At 31.7% G+C, this 24,712-nt stretch overlaps 2 protein-coding genes across 2 annotated transcripts; both read right to left on the minus strand.

Moving 5' to 3' along the window:
- Positions 1–400: 400 nt before the first annotated feature.
- On the minus strand, positions 401–22,835 carry LOC118182314 (transcription elongation factor A N-terminal and central domain-containing protein 2-like). Its single transcript, XM_035351654.2, has 5 exons — positions 22,291–22,835; positions 21,761–21,841; positions 12,060–12,201; positions 7,234–7,427; positions 401–686 (listed from the first exon to the last, which is right to left on the minus strand). The coding sequence occupies exons 2-5, from the start codon at positions 21,797–21,799 to the stop codon at positions 498–500; spliced, it is 564 nt and encodes a 187-aa protein (XP_035207545.1). The 5' UTR covers positions 21,800–21,841; positions 22,291–22,835; the 3' UTR covers positions 401–497.
- LOC118182317 (uncharacterized) lies at positions 22,292–22,654 on the minus strand. The gene has a single exon (XM_035351657.1). The coding sequence runs from the start codon at positions 22,652–22,654 to the stop codon at positions 22,292–22,294; it is 363 nt and encodes a 120-aa protein (XP_035207548.1).
- Positions 22,836–24,712: the final 1,877 nt, after the last annotated feature.

The following is a 24,712-nucleotide window of genomic DNA, read 5'->3' on the forward strand; positions in this document are numbered from 1 at the left end:
ATTGGTAATGCAATACAAAAAATCTGATGTGTACACAACTTCCTTGTACAGAATATTAAATTACACACAGTTTTTCTTGCATTTCCTTTAAATTATTGTTATTGGATTGAATTAAATCTACTTCGTCGATAGCGCATAAACCACAATAGAATAAACGTACTCTTTAAAATTCACTATATTTGTTTACCATAGTGGCACCGCTTAATTGCTTGGAAAAAATAAAAACAATATTCACTGCTTTTATCAAAAACAAAAATAATGTTTTGTTATATCAATAAAAGGAAACACTATTAATCTGCAATAGGAAAATAAACATATGCTATAAAATTTCATGTCATGAAACCTAATATTTTTATCATGAATAAAAAATATGTGAAATAATGAATATGATACATATTACTTAAATTTAAAATACAAAATTATATTTTATTAGTGTGAACTATTTACAAATTCATTAAGACTAAACATTCTAGATTTGAACAAGTTTAGTATAAAAATCATCGCCTATATTTTATAGCAAAGCTTACAGGCGTTACTTTCCCATTTTTCAGTGCTGCATTTTCAGCAGCATCATGTCTCAATACAAATATAATTTTACGCACAGTCTTCTTGTAACTTTTTGAGATTAGCCTGTTGGATTGATTAAATATTTCTCTTTCTAAAATATCAGCTATTTTTTCATTCTTCTGAAATATAAAAAACACAGACTATATGAGAAAATTTCACAAATAAGACATGTTTCTCAGACAATTATGTTAAATTCTAGTACATTCAGCTAAATTCAATCAGTTCATATAATGACATGCAAAAGTAAAATAATGCTAATCTCTGAATGTGGCACAGTATAAGCATTTGAACTCTTTATTGCATCAGATAATTTTTACATTGCACAACTCCAACTGTTACAAGACTGTTCTTCAAATGTCACAAATACTTAGTTATAAAATAAGATTTACCAAAATATCAAACTTAGATAATTCAATATCAGAAAATATTTTACTGCAACGTGTAGAAACTTGATAATCTTTTGGAATTTTATAACAATGTTATTCATGCACAAGCAATTTGAAAGAGTAATAAAATTATTCATATTCTGGAATTATAGTGGGTTCAGTTCTTTGTGGTTCAGCATTGTTTTAACTATCTAAAAAATCATTTTAATATTTAACCATAACATTTTAAATTGTATACACACATCATAAAATGGGTATCAAACGAGAAATTATGTGGAATAAAAAAAAATTAAAAACATCATAGAAACTTGAAGAGAAGTGTTATAACCACCATTATGGGAAAAAATAGCTGCATGTTCTAGAATGAAAGCCAACAGAAATAATCTCCCCTCCCGGGAAAAAAAAAGAATGAGAAATAAGTAATGTCTTACTCTACCAACAATAGATGAAAAACTATATTGTTCCAGCCTTGAAATATGAAACCTGAAAGATTCTCATACCCAAAATTAGTAATTTGGGGAAAGTTTTTGTACCAAGCAGCAGCACCATTTCAAAAAGAACTCCAGATTGGCTTACAGCACATGATTCAGATTACTTAAATGTTTATAATATGATTACCATGTAAAATAGATTAATATTTAATTACCCTAAATTTAATGGTCTTTGACTTACTTCATTCTGCAATGTTGTTACACTTTTATGCTGAGAAAATCTTCAGTACATAATGAATGCTCTTACTGATCAAAGCACTTTCATGAAAATTAAATTAGCAATCAAACTTACCTATTATCCCATCAATCATGAAATTGTCACCAAGTAGCACGATTTAGTACCAGTTATGGATAAATGTCCTAATGAACATTTATAACATCTGCACTTTTGCTTGATGTAACTCCAATTGGTTTGAAAGAAAAAAAAAAAAAAAAATATTATGTGACTGCATTTTGATTTCATTTACAGCTGGTCAAGAGAATTACCATGTGTTAACTGTAACAAAGTCAGCTAGATATGACCAACAAAAATGTAATAAAATGAAACAATCAACTGTGGGAAGCCTAAATTATAACAGAATTCTAAATAGAGGTTCCAGTAAAATCAAGAGAGTCTAACAAAATAGAAAATCGACAAATGCTTTTTTATGGTGTAAAAATGAAGTGGGTCGAAAAGTGATTTTTTACTAAATATAAAGAGGCATCAATTTCTTCAGAACGATTGCCACAACTTTGGGATCTCTGCCAACTGTAAAGACTCAAAATTAAAAACTAAGACACATGGTGATTTAATAGGAGATCAACACACAAGATTTAAAAAAAAAAAAAAAAAAAAAAAAAAACGGTAGTTGCCCTGTAATTAGCCTACAGAAATTCCAACAAACTTCCACTTTCCACAAGCTTGAGTAATAACTATTAATCAGTTAATAAATTTTTATACAGTCAAAAGTCGTTAATCCGGACTCGTCGGGACTTCGGCGATTCCGGATTATAGATCATCAGTTTAAATCTGGTAAAATGGCATGCAGAAATTATAAAAGTAAAAATATGAAACCGTAATTTAACAAAGAACTTTATTAATTAAAGAAGATTGTTCTTTATTAATTAAAGAAGATTAATAAAGAACAATTATGATCTAAAGGGTATCAAAATTGACAAAAGAAAAGCTTAATATTTATTGGTTTACTTTATTAAACATTTCTTTCAATGTAAGTTGTTTCAGTTGCTTTGTTTTTTATGTGATAATACATTCTCTTTAATTCTATAAACAGACATAATTTCTTGTTCAGTTACAAAGTTCCGCTGTTCAAGTCCTATAATTGCTGTATCAAGAATATCGACTAATTTCTCAATCGAAATTTTTTCGTTTTCAATAACCTATGTCACTTTCTTCGCTATCGGAAGCGAATTATAATGACAAGGCATTTGATTTAAATCATATCAAAGACGGAGTACATTGAGTAAGCAATTATAAGCCAAATAAAATAAAAACATCTGCCCTTAAGATAAGGATAAAACTGATAAATCAACTTCCAATTCATTGCACGCCGCCCTGGCGTTAAAGATAAACAAAGTTTAGATAAACAAACGTTTAAGTTTAGATAAACAAAGAATATGCCTTTATCCATTTTTTGTTTAATAGACTCTGAAAGATACTTTCGCTTTGTATATCCTTTACATATTAGTAAATATATATCGGAAATTCTATTTGACATAATCGAAAGTTCAAGCTTACTTTTATAAAATTGCTCTAACAGTCTGCAAAAAATAATAATCCGGATCCAATTCGAAGATTAAGGAACAACGCAATCTGCAACATTAACTGAAATAGATAATAATGCGCAGAAAGTTTGTAGCTTTGAGGTCCGGATTATGGGTGTCCGAATTAACGACTTTTGACTGTATTAGAAACATTTTTAGTACTATTCAAAAATTTGGAGAATCACTTTGCTACACTACTTTCTCCACTGCTCTGGCAGTATTTGCCATTTCCAAGAGCATTACATATTGGTGAAAATCCCCAGAACTGCACTGACAAGTGGCCTTGATAATTACAAAGAGACATGAGTTTTAACAGTAATGGATATCTGTTGTTTTCAATTAATTTTATGCAGCACCTTTTAGTTTAATTCTAGGAATTTATCCAAAATTTGCTCCACTCTTCCACATCAACTCCACCAGTAACCATAGGTCACTGTTGAGACCAACTGCTTTAATAAACACTACAGTCCTAATTAATTTTATTTAAAAAAATTATGTAAATTTACTCCATTGCTACACCTAGTGACATATGGGTTGACTTCCAGTGACAATTAATTTGTAGGTCACTGCAACTAACAGCCTCGATGGGCACTGGCAAACACGCTTCATTTTGATTTTAAAATATAAATTTACTGCACTGTCAGAGATCCATGGTTACTTATATGGAATGATAACGACCAATTAGCAGAGCACCAATGACTAGTAACCATGATGAATGTTGGTGCACTTTTATTTAATTTTAACATATATTAGAATTTACTGAATTGCCCAATGCTAATGACCTATGGGCTGACCTGCTAATGTCATTAGCATTTACAAGCATTGATATTCTACAATATAATTTAAAAACATATATAAATTTATTGCACTGCTCTACACCAGTGACTCGTTGGTTGATCCTAATAGTTTTCAAGCTGTAGATAAGAGGTCTTCAACAGAGTCAGTATTGAATACCTGATGAAATTTTAAAGGGGTGAATAGTCGAATATGCACCAATAATTGATCAGCATAATCAAGATTCCATTGGTTATAAAAATATTAACAAAATTAATAATTAATTGATTATTGATATAAAGCTATACCATGTAGTACAGAAGAAATCATATAAGGTAAATAAAGGGAAAATACACAACAATTATATATTTTAAAAATGAATATTTTTATAAATATACAATATTATATATATATATATATATATATATAAAACTTTTTCAGATGATATGTTATATTATAAGTCAAGCCACTTTAAAAAAAAATTAATGCTTACTTCTAAGAAAATGAAAATTTAAATGTGCCAGTATGGCTGACAGAACTGTTACAGTAAACAAGAAATAGATTGAATGTTTCAGAATAATGTTATTGAAAAATTACATTAAGTATATACAGTAAAAAGTCGTTAATCCGGACTCTTCGGGACTTCGGCGATTCCGGATTATAGATCATCAGTTTAAATCTGGTAAAGATGGCATGCAGAAATTACAAAATTAAAAATATAAAACCGTAATTTATGAAATAAAGAACAATTATGATCTAAAGGGTATCAAAATTTACAAAAAGAAAAAGAATATTTATATATAAATATTATTTAAATATTATTTGAATATTTATTTGTTTACTTTATTAAACATTTCTTTCAATGTAAGTTGTTTAAGTTGCTTCATTTCATGTGATAATACTTTCTCTTTAGTTCTATTAAACAGACATAATTTCTCTTTTAGTTACAAAGTTCCGCTGTTCAAGTCCTATAATTGCTGTGTCAAGAATACCGACTAATTTGTCAATCAAAATTTTTTCGTTTTCAATAACCTCTGTTACTTTCTTCACTATCAGAAGTGAATTATAATGACGAGGAACTTGTCTTAAATCATATCAAAGACGGAGTACATGAAATACCACATTTAGTAATTATAAGCCAAATAAAATAAAAACATCTGCCTTGAAGATAAGGATAGTGCTGACAGATCAACTTCCAATTCATTGTGCTCCGTGGCGTTCCCCCGCCGAGCAACGTGAAATTGATAAACAGATTTCGGATTTCGAAACATACTTCCGCTTTAGATCCTTTACATATTAGCAAATATACATCGAAAATTCTATTTGATATAATCAAAAGTTCAAGCTTACTTTTATAAAATTGCTCTAACAGTCTACAAAAAATAATAAGCCGGATCCAATTCGAAGATTAAGGAAAAACGCAATCTGCAACATTAATTGAATTAGATAATTTTAGCTTAGCTTATACCGTCTGTTATACATTAAACGCGCATGCGTAAACGTTTTATGTGCACACACATATTCGCAGCCATAAAGGTCTTACATGCACACGTAAACGCCTATGCATTTTTCTGCGCATGCGCAGAAAGTTTGTAGCTTTGAGGTCCAGATTATGGGTGTCCGAATTAACAACTTTTGACTGTATTAAATACTTTTTAAAAAATGTATGAATACATCAAGTTAAGTAAAATCAAACTCATGTGCAAACAGAAGCTGTTATTTTGTTTCTGAAAACTTGCTTATATTTATTTTAAAAAATACAAATACATAAAACAAAAATCTAATTAACCATTTCCCCCAAAAAACTAGTTTATATTCTTAGTCTGATTGTTATCTTTGAGTTATTTACTTGAAATTATTTGCATTATGATTATGGGTTAAGTTGTATATTCTAGAGGGAAAAAAAGGGAGGTTAATGAAAAAAGATTATTCTTTTAAAAGGGAAATAATAAGTAAAGCAAGAAAAGGGTATGGAATCTCTGCTCTAGTTCATGAATGACTAACAGTCTTATTTGGTGCAGATGTGCTTCAATTTAATTTTAAATTGTTTTAATTTAATTTTAAATTAAAACTGACTTTTTAAAAACAATTTAATTTTAAATTGTTTTTAAAAAGTCAGACAATATTAATATCACTGTCACACATCTGTGACCCACTGCTTGAACAAGAGTGACCATCAACATGTAGGTCACTGGCAACCAAATGCTTTGATAGGAAACAGCAATTCTTCCATTTAATTTTATTAAAATTTACTTAAATTTGAGGATTTTAAAGTGACCATTATAGACCAACAATCTCTACAAGCATCAAAGTCCTTTAATTTTGATATTAGAAATGTTCTTATTGGAGTACACATGCAATTTTTAGACTATTATGTGACATTATGCTCCTATAGACATATTATCTATTGTCTCAGCAAATAATGCCACTGTGCAAAATTTAAGGTATTTAACTTCTCTTCCGCATGCCTCATGTAAACAGTTCTTAGAATGTTGCCACTATGTGAAACAAAAGGCATTTAATTTATTTCATCATGGTTCAAGGCATAACCAGTTCTCTGAAATTTAACATTTAGAAAAAAGTTCTTAAATTCTGCATTCAAATTTAATTGATATGTAATAGCTTAACAATTTGATTTAAAAACAATAAACACATCTCTTGCTAGCTTACACATTTAATTTTGAATGTGTATTATTGATATAAATTATGATATATTATTTTAATTAATAAAAGATCTTCCTAATGCCCTATAAGTACCGATACAGAAATGTTTTATTTTTTAAATGATATTTCCTATTTGAAATCTTGAAAAATAATACAAAAGTGCTTAAAGCTGCATATTTCTTTTACTTTTTTCATTATGGTGCTAAAGCACAGATAGTGTTTTATATGACAACGCTCAACAAAACCATAAGGTTTTGTTGGAAACTTAACATCCAATGCCCTCACTGTTATTGATTTTTTGACGCTCAGCAACCTTCTGGAGCAACAATCTGACATATGTCGGATCTTTCGAAGATAAACAACAACAACATGACAACACTCACTAATTATTTCTATACTGCAGTTTTTATTTTTATATTAAATAAATAGCACCCAATTTATTAAATTAAAATGCAATATTTTCAGAAATTACAGAATGGGAAGGGAAATGTAAAAGTAGTATAATGCGATTCATATAAAAAATTTTATTTTTAAATATTTAAGCATATAAAGAATTTTTTTTTTTTTTAAATTTAAACTAAAATGTTTACTTCATTTTCTCCAAGCTCCTTCAAAAAGAACTTCACAGATGTTCTGCGTATATGACGAGTCAAATTATCATACCTAACTTTAACAGTTGGTTGACGTTTACATTCTCCATCCAGAACCCATAACTTGCTTAAGTTTTTAGCTTCATTTGAAATTTTTTCACTGGTATGGTTTTCCAAAGCTTTCACAACTACACCTGAAATAATATTATTAAACTCTAAATTATACATTCAAAGAAATAAACTTTTGATCCATTCAAGAAAACTTTTATCTTGTATTTTAAAATACTCATAAAAGAAAAACATGTGACAAATTGTTAAATTTTTACACAAATATATGAACCCAGATTAGACACAAATAAAATTAAACATTAACTATATCATACAGTTTGGAACTAGTCTCAGCACATGTTAGTATATAAAAATAATTGTTACTTTTGCATCGTAATGACCACCATAAAAGAGAATCAGCATTTTTGTGACTGCTCACCAAAATTAACTGCTAACTAAAAACACTACTTAATAACTTGCACATGTAATGCATGCAATCAGGATTTTTCTGCAAGAAATGTGTTCCTTCAAGGATAGAAGGGGGGGAAAAAATGGAAGAAATGAACAATGATGCTCCCATAGAAGATAAATTTATTCATAAAAGTTGAAACAGTTGTCAATGTTTTATTATTTTTACAATAAAATGCAGAGGAATAATTTTCTCTAAAAAATCCAATGAAAATTATTGTATAGTGGCCATTCATTTACAATATATTATACTGTGTTAAGGATGATACAGATTAAGTTTTCTCTTTTGTTCTTTTTGAATAATTATATTGATTTCCTACTTTCATTGCTGTTATGAACAGATATTGACATTCAAAATTCATCAAAACTTATATATATAAGAGCAGAATTCTTATCAAATGCAAAAGTACATAAATGTAATAATTAGGAAACTGCTGAAGATAGACGTTAATCAAATTTTAAAAAATAATAGTAAACTAAATTTAGATGCAAAATGTAAAGAGTCAGCAGCATACTTAATTTTGCACCACTGAAAAAAGAACCTGATTAAGTTCACTTAAAAATAATAATTTTGAGTTTTGAGTCAAGGTAGTGATGTTTGGCCCACCAGCAGCCAAGTGGTAAAAGCCGCTGAATACTGATAGTTCAGTCCTGGCAAACTGGCTGGCTGCATGGGCATTTTCGTGGTTTTCCCCAATGTGTAACATGGATATGAGCCAGTTTCCCTTAAAAAGACCTCCACAAGACATTCCTTCCTTTCCACGTAGTGCCTAAGGGCGGAGCACGTAATAAATTTTAAAAAAGCTAGTGATGTTTAAGAAATGTGTTACATGGATAGATCAGATTAGGTTATTTGAATATGGAACAGCACATATGGGTTATGTGCCTACAGGAAAAGGAAAAAACATAGATAAGGGAATGTAAAGGAGGAGATATCTAAATATGTGTGCTATGTCCATGAAATGAAATTATATTAAAAAAATTTTGGTACTATGCCGTTTTGAGGGCCGTAAAAAAATTGCAGTGAAAATGTATGGACAAAAGAGCCGAATCTAGCAAACGCGCTCATTTAACAGCGTGCCAAATCTAGCATACGCGCTGATTTCAGACTGCGTAAGTTTATATAGTTCTATATTTCTTAAGACGCTATTGAAATATTAGTCTTAAGTTTTTAATCCTTTTTTGATATCCTATGGATTTAACAATTTGGGAATCGCCTATGACGAAAAGTCTGCAATAGAATTTTGGGTAAAGTGCAGAATCACCCACAGCTTGACGCGTTTTTAAGAATTGCACATACTCGGTATCCATGTACACATCGACCTAGTTTCACTTAAAAAAAATCCTAGAATTGCACAAACATGGCACTGCGCACACCCTTGACTTTATCTATGTACACATTGACCTATTTTCACTTAAAAAGTAAAAGAAAATTGACAAACATCCAATTGTTTTTACACTTGTAAAAAGCGGCAAACAAATAATTGAGCGATTCTGCACTTTACTGATAATTTTTTCAAAGAAAAGGCATCATTCATTGCAGAAAATTATGTTTGAACAAACAACGAGATGAAATTATGCTTTAGCGATAACTCGGTAGCGAAATAACGATGCAGGCATCCTGCATAACGATGCAATCTGAAATAGTTATATACTCTTATGCTTCCATTCAGTCATGTTTAGCCTTTTTTATATAAATTATAATAATAAAAAAGTATTATATGAAATGAACCTTTCATCTAAATTAAAACATCTATCTTAAATACACTGGTGTGCAAAAATTAAGGACGAAGTCGAAAAATTAGCATATCAGCTGAACGAAGAGGCAGAGCGGACAGAAAGACCAATCAGGAGATTAAGTAAGGTGATGTACGGTAGCACATGCGCAGATATGCAGGTAGACGTAATGGGGGAGTGTCTAAGTAGTATAAAGCATGTTGTCGGTGTAAGATCAGTATTTCTGGCAAAGAGATTGCATGCCGTATAGCAGTTAATATCACACCAAGTTGCTGCCTCAGCGAGAAAGGCGAATAATCAATCCGTTAGACAACATCTGTATGCTTTTACCCGAGGTCGAATGATTGGGAAGTTGGAGGAAGGCCGCAGTGTGACAAGTGTGGCTGCAGAGTTCGGAATTGCTCACAGCATCGTTTCACGACTTTGGATACAATTTCAAACTACAGGAACAGCTATCCGGGGGGTTAGTAGTGGTCGTCCACGAGGAACCACACCCGCAGATGACCGGTATATTGCCTTACAGGCCAGAAGAATCAGGCGGCAGACAGCGGGAGAAATCGCTAGACACACGACACAGGCGACTGGACAATATTATCCCTCTGATTTCTCTTTTAGTAAGTGTTGCTTACATTACTCATGTCCTTACGTATTGGGGATCTTACGGTATTAAATGTGTTGATTTGGAAAGCTTTTGTACAAAGTCATATTGAAAAAAACCGTCTCGTCCTTAATTTTTGCACACCAGTGTAGTTATTTACTATTGTACTTCCTTTCTTCTCCTTCTTTCTTCCATTAGGGTTGCCGCAAATATTTTTGGCAGCACTGCCATCAACAATAGTTTGGCGATTTTTTACGGCCCTCAAAACCGAATAGTACCAAATTTTTAATTTTATCACACTATAACAATTTATTCTCAACATGATACTGTCAAAAGTTTAGCCATACATAAAAGTTCTAAAGTTCACTAAAACGTACCAATTTGTATTAAAGTGATATTTTACATTATTCCTGAGAACATTAAAGTCGTTACAATAAATGCGACTTCTAAAAGTTAATAATTTCATACAGTTCGGTTTAAACAAACATTCACTCATTATTTATTTGAAATTTTTCCAATTTAATTTTATTACTGACCAGCAGTTGCTCTTTTGTGCACATATCAATTGTTCAAGACAATCATCTTGCTTCAATGCGCAGCAGAAGGGACTCATGGTGGGCTCCCTTATTTTTCACACATTAGAATATAGAATCTGCTTTTAATAGGGTGTGATTTTATACACCCTGTTACTTTTACTATCACTTCATTAATGAAGACCTTACTAGTTATACAACTAAACTCATAAAGAAATAAAATACACAGAAAATTAATGGAAGACTCGCTCAGAAACCATGATATTATTACGACGAATTTCACTATATATATATATATATATATGGGACTAAGTTTAAAAACTTCCAGCAGACTCCAAGAATTCTCAAAGGATCAAGAATGAGTGAGTAACATCCCAAATATGCAATTCCAAGTAATGGCCAAGCCTCACCTGCTGAAGAGATATAAAACTGGCAAATTTTCAGCTTCAAAATATTATTTCTAAATTTCTGTTTTTGATTAACTTATTATTTTATTATTCAGTGACACTTGGAGTTTATTTTATTTTCCTGGAATGGCTGAGGAGCCTTTGGGAAGTGCACATGGAGCTCCTAAGGGCTCTGTGGAGCATAGATTGGGAACTGTTGGTTTACAAGAATTTTCAAAAGATCAAGAATAAGCACTTCTCGAATGTGCACTTCTGCAGAATGGCCAAGCATCAGCTGCTGAAGAAGACACAAGAATGAAAAATTTCTATCTTCAAAATATTTCAAAATTTATGTTTATGATTAACTTTTTATTTTATTCTTCAGTTTCATTCAGCATTTGTTTTATTGTCAAGAAGCAACCAAGGAGCTTCTGGGAAGTGTACGGAGCCCTCAGAGCTCTATGAAGCTAGATTAGAAACTGCTAGTGCACATTATCATCTGCTTTCAAAATCAAATCTAGAGATTACAATAAAATTAGATTACAAGCCTCTCTATACATTTCTATTCATACCGCTCTACATTTTTAATTTTGCTCAAATCGTAAACATTCATTTTTTTGCCTATACCATTTTAAGTTCTAAAAAGAGATGTAGAATGGTGCCTTTGGAAACAAACTCTAAGCAGAGTTTTAATTTTATTTAAGACTAAAGATTTAGTTTAATGAATTAGCAGCAATAGCTATTATTTCCATTTCAGAATGAGAAGGAAAATATTTGTATGCAAACACATACGTTTTATTCTTTTATATTTTTAAATTCCATCCCCACTTTTTTTGTAGTGGTGTATTTTAAATTGAAATTTTCAGTGTAAAAATTTTCTAAAATATGTTTATTATGTCTTTTTTTGTAATTATTTGGAGGTAGTTTAGTTCAGACATCAAATAACATACAAAAAATATAAGATAACAACACTTAATATTAAAGAGGATTCAGGAAAAGTAACTATCTTTTAAGACTGTAAATATATGAAAAATTAAATAAATGAAAACTATATACCAATGCCTGTTGAAGACAAAACTTCTTTAGCAGGTTTCTTCATTTTCAGATATGATAAGCTCTTCAAAATAACATCTTCCGTTTCATCTTCACTCTCAAGTACATTTTTATGTCTGAGAAAATCTTCTACAACTACTACACCCTGAAAATATTTATCTAATATCATAAATCACTCTACAATATGCAAACAATTCCAAGATGGTTTGCAAAATATTATTACTATGGGGTGTCCCAATAAAAGCACCAGATTCAATATGCCCAGTATTTTTTTTTTTTTTTTTTTTTTTTCCAAAATGGAAAATATTTTAACATACTTACTAGAGGTAAATGTCCTGATTTGAGAATGAAAAATAATGTCTGGCATATGTTCTTCATGACTTTTTCTACAGCACCATACTTTCTCTATAAAATTCTAAATCACTTTCTCACATATCTGCCAATCAAGGTGACTTAATGACACATTCAGTTTCCTTTTTAAATTCTTTTATTTTTACTTTTTAAATTTATATACTTTTAAATTTGCAATAATATTGTCATACACAGTAGTGATGTTTTCAACAAACCAGCTAGAATGAGAGCATGGTGATTGCTGACAAACATGTGTCCTCAATTTTTTTAAATCAGTGTGCGATTTGTTGTTCCATTAGGTGCATTTTTGCAACAAAAGATTGCATGAAGCTTGTTAGCAATATGTGCTAATGCTTTTCCATTAAATACTGTTGATGATTTGGTTTTCATAGAGGAGAGGAGCCTTCTCCTATGGCTTGAGAATTAGAGTTTAATTCTGCCACAGAATTTTTGACTACATATTAACATATGCTATAGGTAAATATTGCCTACTATGTGCGTGACAAATACCCATCATTGGGAACAATATTTAAAAATACTGCTGATGAAACAATATTTCATTCAGAATGGATTAAATTACTGTCCTTTTAAGGCTTGACTCTACCTTCTCATTCATGGATGAACACAGTTCACAAATTCGAAAAAATATTTTGTGCAGTTCATGATACAACTTACTGTAACAGGAAGCAAGTAACTGGTTCTTTAATTACTAAACTAGAGAAACATTATCCTACAGTATATAGAGATGCAACTCATTTAGTTTGCAGAGTGCAAACTTTTATTAGAATATGTTTCTTAAATAGAAATGCATGTTTTCTCCCAAAAGAAAGCAAATCAAAAGGGAAAAAAAAAAAAAAAAGAAAAGAATTGCTTCGAATACGGCAGGTAATAAATAATATTTAAACAGTTTGTAGTTGCAGTGCGACTGTGTACGTAAGTATTTATATCATTTGCATTTAAATATAATATGTTTTTATTTGAAATATTTCTGGAAGATATTTTAGAAGGTAACGACATAAAGCATATTTTAAATGAGAATTAATTTTGTTAAGCACTTGTTAAAGTTATTCTTATTTTATTCTTTGTAACTAATTATTGATTCGATTTGTGCTAGCTGAGCATTCTAGATAAATTCTAATAGTATAAAACATCAAAATAATTGTCATAAAAAACTTTTTCCTTAGCTTCCAATTTTGAAAAACTGAATAATTCTTTTTAGGTACAGTAAGTACAGCTGTTTTGTCAAAATTAAGACAACAATCTTACATATTGTATTTATTATTCCTAAGAACATTAAAAGTTCAAGTAATATAGATATAAGTTACAAAATCATTAAAAGAAAATATCAGTTGTTATATTGAATCAGAAGCGAAACATGCCAATGCAAGATTTACAACTAGGCAAAAAATCAACCTTAGATTAGAAGAAATTTTGAATAAAGCTATTGGGTTAATCTTTGGATTATGGTAACTTGGCGATTTTTTGGCAAAAATTTGGCGACCAACCCTGCTACAGCAACCTGCTAGTTTTTGTTTGGATGCCATTTTGTTTTCACGAAGTAAAGGCTTTTTTTTTAACTCTACATTTTTTTCCAACAATCTGCTAGCCGAATTACGCTTATGCTAGAACTTTTATGGAACAAAAGTGCTTAATCATGACGAAGATTAGGTGCGAAATTGGGAGAAAGTGCAGAATCGCAAACTGCTTGCCGCATTTTTAAGAATTGCACATACATGGTAACCATCTACACGTCGACCTATTTTCACTTAAAAAAACATCCCAGAATTGCACAAAAATGGCATTGCGCACACTCTTGACTTTATCCATGCACACTGCTAAAGTCCTAGCTAGTAACCTTTATCGCTTTACCCAAATTAGCCAGCTATTGATTTCAAGGGCAATTAAAATGTAAGTTCTTCAGCAGCAGGAAAAACAGAATTGCCATATATGTTTAAAACTATGCCAATCTAAGGTTGGTTTTTTGCCTAACTTGAAATAGCTGTTATTATAGTTATCTTAGAAGCAATAGTTGAATTTTCTCAGTTAGTATGCAGATAAAAGAATGATTATAAATAAACATACATATATAAAAAAAGGCAAGTTTAAAGAAAATGGAAATTTATGTTAAAAGAGTAGCACATTTTATCTATTATTTTAAAACTGAGTATTGTTAACTCTTTAATGTTCAGTGTAAAATGCATAGAGCAGTAACATTTTCTCTTCCAAATTATAGCTCTGGACTAATCTTCGGAATATGGTAACAGGTAGTTTGGCGACATTTTGGTAAGGCAATAAAGGTTACTAGCTAGGACTTTAGCAGTGTACATGGATAAAGTCAAAAGTGTGCGCAATGCCATTTTTGTGCAATTCTGGGATGTTTTTTTAAGTGAAAATAGGTCGACGTGTACATGGATGATACCGTGTATGTGCAATTCTTAAAAACGCGTCAAGCTTTGGGTGATTCTGCACTTTACCCAAAATTCTATTGCAGACTTTTCGTCATAGGCAATTCCCAAATTGTTAAATCCATAATATATCAAAAAAGGATTAAAAACTTAAAACTAGTATTTCAATGGCATCTTAAGAAATATAGAACTATATAAACTTACGCAGTCTGAAATCAGCGCATACGCTAGATTTGGCGTGCTGTTAAATGAGCGCGTTTGCTAGATTCGGCTCTTTTGCGCGTACATTTTCGCTGCAATTTTTTTACGGCCCTCAAAACGGCATAGTACCAAAAAATTTTGAGTAAAAAAAAAAGCCTTTACTTCGTGAAAACAAAATGGCGTAAAAAAAAAAAAAAAAAACTAGCAGGTTGCTGTAGCAGGGTTGGCCACCAAATTTTCGCCAAGTTACCATAATCCGAAGATTAACCTAGCTCTGTTTCACACAAAGTTAATTTTAAACACTGGAATTTACAACGCTTAAGACTAAAAAGCGTGTAGCTAAAGCTAAGTTGAGTAAACTGAAGGAGAAAATTACAGTGACTTACGATTCTGCTGATGTTGATCAGTTAGAACTTTTTAAATCTAGATTAAATAATGTAATGTCCGAACTTAAAACGGCGATAGTGGATAATGACCGTTTATCAGGTGCACAAAAGCTACAAAAGCTTTGCGGATTGTTCAAGCTTTAACTATTTGTGACAGGAATTTTGAAATAGCATGGCATTTATTGTGTCAAAGATTTTCACATAAGAGAGAATTACTTTCATCGTTATTAAAGAAAATCTTGTATTTATCAAATTTACAAGCTGAAATTCCTAGTCAGATATTAGCGTTAGTAGACACTGTAAGAGAATGCATATGTTCGTTTGAAAATCTAGGATTCAAAGTGGAGCGATTCGCGGATACTATTTTAATGTTAACAGTACAGTTTAAATTGGATTCTTCGACGAGAGGATGGTGGGAAAGAACAGTAAAGAGTGAGGAAATACCAACACTTAATGAGTTCTTGAAATCTCATGCCAGAACCTTGCAAGCAGGTAAAATGCAAGATGTTAAAAAACAAGTTATAAAAGACAAATTAACTTCATTGGCTTCAGAGATTCGCGCGCAGTGTACATATTGTAAAGCCGGTCATTCAGTTTTTAAATGTAATAAGTTTTTAAATCTGAATGTTCAGGAACGCATTAATTTTGTCAAGAGAAATAATGTTTGCTTTAATTGTTTGGTTTCGCTTTAATTGTTTGGTTTCAAATCATAAAGCTTTCAAGTGTAGAAGTACACATAAATGTAAAAAATGCTGTAAAAATGATCACACACTACTGCATTTCGAAAGAGTTCAAAATGAACCAAAGGCAAGTAAAGGAGTTACGAACAGTTCGAATAAATTATCAGTGATGGCTAAGCCATTTTTCCCTGAGCCAGAACCTCGCGCTCAATTGGCTGGGTCTGGGGAGAATATCGCAAGTTCTAGTCCAGTAATTAAATCTTGTGTTTCAGACTTTAATTTTCAGCATGAAGTTTTATTGCGGACGGCTGTTATTAAAAACCATAATTCGGAATGATCCATAATCCGGACCTCAAAACTAAAAACTTTCTGCGCATGCGCCGCGTTGGGTGTCCGCCGATAACATCGCGAACAAAAATGTCGCGGAGAAAACAACGCAAGGCGAAAACGTCGTGCTACAAAACATCGTGGGAGAAAACATCGCAAAGAGAAAACATCGCAGTTCTAAAACATCGTGCTACAAAACACCGGCATCGAAAATAAAGCGGTTAAAAAACTTCGCAGTTTAAAAACATCGTCATTGAAAATATCGTGGTAAAAAATAAAGTATCTACAAATCATCGCATGACGATAACTTCGCAGACATGCTTTTTTCAGGTTTTAATTATTGTAAATGGATATTCCCACAATGATTTGTGAGCGCAGTATGTAAAGAAGGATAATTTTTATTTTCACATATTAACTAATAATTGTTTGCTGAAAAAGTAAGAAGGAAACTTAAGCACAAAACATTAATTCTAGGCCTTTGGTACCAGCTTCAAGTGATTGTAGCGACTTGGAGGCGATAACACCAGGACACTTTTTAACCGGAGCGGCTTTAAGCGCTATTCCAGAATCTAACTAAATTCAAGAAACCATAAGCTGCAGTGACCGCTGGAGGTACATGCAAAGGTTATTTCAACATTTCTGGAAAAGATGGAGCAGTGAGTATTTATCTAGGTTAGACCCAAGTGGTGCAAGTTGCAACAAGATCTGAAGGTTGGTGATATGGTTCTTATTAAGAACAAAAATCTACCTCTGCTACGTTGGAAATTAGGTAGAATTACTAAAGTGTATCCTGGTCTTGATGAGAAAGTTCGAGTGGCGAGTTTACGCACTTCCGATGGTGAAATAAAACGACCTATAGCAAAGCTATGTGCTTTGCCATTTAATTCCTGATTTAGAGACTTTAATTTTTATTTTCAGGTTTATTCAGTTGAACAGATTAAATTTACTGTTTGAACCCCCTTGGGACTTCAAGGCTGGGGGTATGTACGATGTTATGCAAATTGTATTTCTTTCTTTGTACCGAGGAGCGGCGCAGACGCAAATTTGTTAGGATTTTAAAGCTCGCGGTTAGAGCTGCTGTGAATTACTGGAGTTTCAACTAAGCGGAGGTTCTTCTGAGTTTGTGTTGGTAAGCCGCCACTGAAGTCGGAGTTTGTGTGGTCTTCGCCGTTCCTCAACTAACTTACTATTTGAAAGTCAATAAAGAAGTTTCGGTCAACGTTAGGAGTCTGAGAGTAGTTTTTGAGTTTTTATTTTTTGAGTTCTATCTGAAGTAATATCAAGTTAATTTACAGTCCACTATTTTTAAACAACGGAACGTACATCATCTTCACGCGATTTTGAATAAGACTAAACTTTTTTTAATAAGACTGCAGACTGTGGGACCAGAGGTTTTATTCCATCAGAATTCCTACAATGTGAGTTATGGATGAAGGGACCGCAGTGGTTAAACGAATCCGTAATTCATGTACAGCAAAATTCTAGTGTAGAATTAGAGGGTGAGGTTATGTTGAAGGAATTGAAAAAGAGTTTCAGTTCAAATATTTCCAAATTTGAAGAGCCTAGTGTGTTTTCAAGATTTTCATCATGGCTAAAGTTATGTCGAGTGTTAGCGTGGTGTTTAAGATTCAGAAATAATTGTAGTAAGTTACCTACAGAGCGTATAAAGGGTTATTTATCTACTGAAGAATTCTGTGAAGTTACTTCTATGATTGTTAGGATTGTGCAAAGAGCCGAATTTCCAGAAGAATTATTCTGTTTAGAATCTGGTAAACCCTTGAAGACATCAAGTAAATTACTGTCTTTAAGTCCTTTCTTGGATTCCGCGGGAGTAATGCGTGTAGGCGGAAGGCTCAGAAACTCTACAGTTTCAAATAATCAGAAACATCCTATGATTTTACCTAAGAATCACAATATTACGCGTTTAATTATTAAGCATTATCATGACACGTATCTTCACGCAGGTACGCAGCTACTCACTTCTGTCATACGACATAGATTTTGGATTGTGAATGCTAGAGATATTATAAGAAAGTGTATAAACCAATGTGTTATCTGCCGTAGAGTTAGAGCGCAAACTGCAACTCAGCTAATGGCAGATTTACCCGCTTCAAGAGTTACTCAAAGTAGAGCTTTTTCTCATGTAGGGATTGATTTAGCAGGACCATTTAACGTAAAATATCATCCGGGTAGAGGAGTCAAAATCTTTAAGTCTATTTATTTGTTTTACTACAAGAGCAATACACTTAGAATTAGTTAGAGATCTTTCAACAAAATCATTCCTCGCGACACTTAAGCGGTTTATAGCTCATAGAGGCAAACCGTGTGAAATTCACAGGGATTGTGCAACGAATTTTATAGGAGCTAATAAAGAATTAAGGAAAGCCTTTTCTATTGTTCAACGTGATGAACAGCTACAGGGTTATATTTCTTCAGAAAATATTAAATGGTTGTTTAATCCTCCCTCTGCCCCTCATTTTGGAGGGCTTTGGGAAGCGGGTATCAAGTCTATGAAACATCACTTAAAAAGATGTTTAGGAACACTTATTTTAACATACGAGTCATTTTTGACATTAATAACCCAAATTGAATCCTGTCTTAATTCTAGGCCTTTAGTACCAGCTTCAAGTGATTGTAGCGACTTGGAGGCGATAACACCAGGACACTTTTTAACCGGAGCGGCTTTAAGCGCTATTCCAGAATCTAACCAAATTCAAGAAACCTTGAGCTGCAGTGACCGTTGGAGGAACGTGCAAAGGTTATTTCAACATTTCTGGAATCGTTGGAGCAGTGAGTATTTATCTAGATTGCAGCAGAGACCCAAGTGGTGCAAGGTACCAACAAGACCTGAAGATTGGTGATATGGTTCTTATTAAGAACGAAAATCTACCTCCGCTACGTTGGAAATTAGGTAGAATTATTAAAGTGTATCCCGGTTTGGATGAGAAAGTTCGAGTGGTGAGTTTACGCACGTCTAATGGTGAATTAAAACGACCTATAGCAAAGCTATGCGCTTTGCCATTTAATTCCTGATTTAGAGACTTTAATTTTTATTTTTCAGGTTTATGCAGTTCAACAGTTTAAATTTATTGTTTGAACCCCCTTGGGATTTCAAGGCTGGGGGTATGTTCGATGTTATGCAAATTGTATTTCTTTCTTTGTACCGAGGAGCGGCGCAGACGCAAATTTGTTAGATTTTTAAAGCTCGCGTTTAGAGCTTTGAGGTTGCTGTGATTTACTGGAGTTCCAACTAAGCAGAGGTTCTTCTGAGTTTGCTCGGTAAGCCGCTACTGAAGTCGGAGGTTTCAACGTGTTCTTCACCGTTCCTTAGCCATTCTAATGTTTGAAAGCCAATCAAGAAGTTTCGGTCAACATTATTACTCTGAGGTTTCTTGGGTTCTGCACTGAGGGAATATCAAGTCAATTACAGTCCACTATTTTTAAACGATGGAACGTACAAGTACATAGACTTTTACACAAAAAAACCTGAAATTTACTTCACAATATTGGAACACAAAAAATTGTATGCTCCTTGTTTAAATTTCAATAATGTGTGGATATTTTATTTATTTTTCTTATGGATTGTAATCAAAAATGTAATATATGAACTAACCCTTTCATTTAAATGAAAATAATAAGGCTTAGATAGTTATTTATTATAATGCTTCCTTCCTTGCATTAGGTTTACCGTAATTATTTTTGGCGTCATTGGCAAATTTTTTTTTCTTTTATATATAGTTTGGTGATTTTTTATAGTCCCAATAACAGATATTTACCAAATTAAAATTAGCAGAAAAAGAATAACATGAAGTATATATAAATAAAAATCAAATTCTAATATTTATAAAATATACTTGAGGAAAGGCTAATTAGCCATGGTTAGCAGGAAAAAATATATATACAGTAGATACTGCTTAAAGTGATCATAGTTTACGTTCTTATTTGGATACTGTTATTGAATTGGCAAAGTCCCACGTGTTTGTATATGAAAACATGGAAAATGAGTTACTCATTGCGATCAATTCCGTTAATAATGTGAAAGTATTATAAAATAATTTTTTTAAATTAAAGCTGTCAAACAAGATCAAACTAGATCATAAAAATTGCCAAGTGTTAGTCGCCAAAACTTGTTTTCAATTTTAGTAAGCCACTTAAAATTACGCAAAAGAGCATACTTAGATTAGCTTAAGTGTATTTTTAATAATTCTATCAATTTTGAGGATAATCAGACACAACTCCTTTTTCAGATGCAAAAAAATTTTTTTTTCATCTGAGGTATTTTAAAAGAATTCCAAATCAGAAAGCATCCATGCCAAATTATGTTTACTTTTTTTTAAAAGATTTTACGTTTGCATGTTCTCTTTCAGTACATAATGGATGCTCTCCGAGTATTAAGATTAGGGTTATAGCACCAATCAAATAATTTCCAGAAATGTTATAAGCAGTTCATAATGTATTAAAACATTAGGAACAGTTAATAAATATTTTTTTGCAGTTTCCTAATAAGAATTATATGAATGTACTTACTTTTATGTTTCTTGTTGCATTCATTTTAAATTAAAAATCCAATTCTGTTTGAAGATGTTTTTCTCATTGTTGAATGTTATCAAAATAGCCAAAGACAATTTTTATTATTTATTTACAATTTAAACATGCAAGTAATGATTAGCTGATTATACATAATTTTTAGTAAATATAAATTATTGTCAGCAGGAAAAAGCACAATTTTAATCATATCTAAGTATGTTTACATTTACCCATTTTCCAGTGGTAGTGCTTTCAAATTTGAAATGTCATTTGACAAATATCAGTGCATTCAGTTATTCTATGACGCATATTTTTCTAAAATACTTCAGATTCTAGTTATTATTAGACTACTATTAAGACATCATTATATAATCAGAATTTTTGAGTACTTTTTTCTCCCATCAAACTAATAAATTAAAGCTATATAGATATACAAAAACAAATATTTCTAAAATTCTGCCTGTAGCTTTATTATCAGATTAAAACTTTATCAGTTTTTGTAATTATTTCAAACCTTTTATCACATCAAAAAGCAAATCTTAGGTTATTTTATAAATTTTCTCATTACCTTGTAACTCAGTTTTGAACATAGTGCATACATTTAAGGATTTATGAAATAAATAATAAAAATAACATTTATTTGTTGCATTAAATTTCATTTAAATTTATTAACTTTAATTTGCTTTTTACGAATAGAGAATGTTTGTTAAATTCAAATTTCCTTCCTTGCAGCAATGGCGCAAGAGAATAATTTAAAATTAAATTAACTTTATTATTTTGAAGCAATAATAAAATAGCAATATTTTCATATGGAAAGAAATTATTACCTTGAGAGATGAAAGAGTGGCTTGTTTCAATTTTGACATCTTCAAGAAATAATTTTAAACCGCTATCCAAAATTCTGTGATCTAGAAAATAATAATAAATTTATAAAGAATAAGGATTAATTCTACCAGGAAAATATTCTTGACAGAAAGATGAATTAAATAACAATCCTACGATTAACAGTTTTCTGATACTTAACGAGTCCATTTAAATTTTAACATTAGATTAAACAATATATAATCTACTGTTAACGTGAATTATTAATGATTATATACGATTAAGAATTAAACAAGCTTCATTGCTAATAGCAGTTAAATAAGCGAATAAAAAATTCCAACTGAATCGATTTTCTTGCATCAAATAAATTAAAATACTTTATGCTAACACATAGTTTTAAGTGATTTTTTATTTCAGTATTTCTTACACTACAGTTAACATTTCTGCACATAAGAAATAACTTCATACTTTAAAACATTTACAAGTTCAGAAAAAAAAGCTCTAAAAGTAAACTTTTGAAAAGAAAGTGACATACTTCACTTGGAAAGAAACTGACGTCTTAAATTAATGGCTTCTTTATACATCTGCATATCAATCCCATCCACATTTCTAACTATCGATGCATTAAGAGTTATTTTACTTCCTTTATCGGCAACTTCTCCAACAACCTGATACAATATTCCTCTAATTAAAGGAGTATCTGAAATATTTTCAAAATTAACAGCTAAAGTTGAATATGTCTTAGCCTCCGGATCAGATAATTCACCAAGAGAAGTCACTGGGTCGAAATTTTTCAGTTTCCCTAAAACTCTGACAAGCTTTGAAGCAGGATTAGACGGATAGCGTTTAGATACAATTTCTTCTACAAAGCAAACTTCATAAAAATCTGCTCTTGACATACTATTCTTAATACATGAACATTTGCTTCTTTTTAAAAAAACACACTAGGTTACAAAATTCTGGAAGTTATCCGATTTTCTTGGCGGAGAACTGGACTACCTATTACGATTTTAATCAGGTATAACTTCAAATTCTTAAACTGATAAAACCCACGCGTTTCCTTTTTAACAAATTGCAGTTACAGTGAACGATGGCGTTTTATCGGTTTATCATTATTCATCTGGTCGGCGCTAAATCCCCGAACGCGCAGGGAGATCACGTGATCGTCGCTTCATGCATAAGCCGATGTCACAACGAAGCTCCGCTCAGCATCAACAACAACTTCGTTCGATGTAAACATGGTTCGCAACTTTGATTCGGAAATCTGAAATAAGTCTTTGTGGATATCTGTGAATATGTATGTTTGAACGATTTCGAGCATTATACAACTGAATGGCTTGGTTATGTTATAAATAGTGATAAATTTTTAGATTGGTCTTATATAGAAAATGTAGTGCACGTAAAAAAATCTTCAGTAAGATATTCTAGTATCAGACATTTTTACATGATACGATTGCTTTGATCATGATACGATTGTTCACTGATTAAATCAAACATAGCCAAATTTAGTTTATAAATTTCTCTTTCAAAGAATATTCGGAATTAAACTGGGATTATGGTAACCTCACAGTAAGAGTAATAATTTAATTCACAATGGAACTGTGTTTGAATAAAAAAAATATAAATAAACAGTGTTATCTGTTATTTTGTAATCCGACTAGGAGATAGTTATTCAGAAGTCAAACAACAAAAATCAGTGTTATAGTTTTAAATTTTCACAGGACTAGTTTCGATGGTTTTACCGAACCACCATCCTCAGCTACAAAAGCGCAAATGAACGACATAGGATATAATAATTAGATACGGTAAGAAAACCTGGACAGAAGATAAGCTAGTGGCGCCATCTGTTAATGAAACCAGAACTAAAACATGATTTCTTTAAAGGCTGAAGGCAAAGATAGATTAGAATTAGGGTCGTTACCAGAACAGGACGAATTTTTTGAATATGAAATGCCTCTAGAAAATCCAGTTCGCCAATGGAAGATGTTTTTTGAATAATTTCGCAGCAGAAAAATTGAAAGTGTTATTTTCGGACTAACAATGTTGGGCAACAGAACACTTCTGTGTTTCCTTTTTTCTAACATATGCCTCATGTTCCTTAAAGAGAAATTTTAAGGCTCTCTTAGTTTGGCCGATGTAAATTAAACCACACTGGCAAGGAATCCTGTAAATCCCCAGAAATCCATATCCGGAATGGGGCCCTTGAGTATGGAACTTGGAATTTTATTAATGGGAGAATAAACGACCAGAAAGTTAAATTTCTGCAAAATACGTCCAGCTTTATAGCTAATTGATGGAAAGAAGGGAATAACAACAGAATTTTTATAAGCTCCTAAAACAAGAGTGTGCCTTTTGGTGTGTTGAGATGAGAATTTTTTAACTGCTTGATTAATATTGTTGGGTGAAAAGCCCTGTCAATAGCTATTGCTTTTAAATAATTTAGTTCTTCATCAAGGGATAGTTTGGAGGAGCAAACTTGAAGAGCACGGGAAACATAGGAATAAAATGAAAGTAACTTTTGTTTAGTCGGATGACATGATTTGAAGTGTGGTCATCGGAAGGCAAACCAATGAAGGTTACGGTAAACCATAGTACTGAAGTTGGATGTGTTACGTGTGACCAGAATGTCGAGAAACGGAAGAGAAATGCAAGTCTCAAGTTCAAAAGTGAACTGAATAGCAGGATCAATGGAATTCATTGTTGAAAGAACTTTATTTAAATCATCTTTATTACCTTCAAACAGGCTAAACGTATCGTCTACGTAGCGGAGCCATACCGGGAAGTTTAAATTTTCAAACAATTTTAATTCATATTAATGCATATAGATATCAACCAGGATGGGATTGAGGGGGCTTCCCATGGCTAATCCCTCAGTTTGCTTTAATATTTATTTTGGAAAACAAAATGCGTTTGTTTCAAACAGAGTTGAGTGAGAGAAATTAGCTCATCAATTTCGA

The sequence above is a fragment of the Stegodyphus dumicola genome, chromosome 9 (genome assembly GCF_044657685.1).
Source record: "Stegodyphus dumicola isolate Sdum_Otavi_A_Nest chromosome 9, ASM4465768v1".
NCBI classification, from domain to species: domain Eukaryota; kingdom Metazoa; phylum Arthropoda; class Arachnida; order Araneae; family Eresidae; genus Stegodyphus; species Stegodyphus dumicola.

Excerpts from the sequence above, each read along its gene's own strand:
- LOC118182314 (XM_035351654.2), bottom strand. The coding sequence starts at position 21,799 with ATGTCAAAATTGAAACAAGCCACTCTTTCATCTCTCAAG. Across the intron at positions 7,428-12,059 it reads TTTGTCTTCAACAGGCATTG|GTGTAGTTGTGAAAGCTTTG; the intron begins GTATATAGTTTT and ends ATATTATTTCAG. Across the intron at positions 687-7,233 it reads AGGAGCTTGGAGAAAATGAA|AAGAATGAAAAAATAGCTGA; the intron begins GTAAACATTTTA and ends TTTATATTTCAG.
- LOC118182317 (XM_035351657.1), bottom strand. The coding sequence starts at position 22,654 with ATGTCAAGAGCAGATTTTTATGAAGTTTGCTTTGTAGAAGAAATTGTA.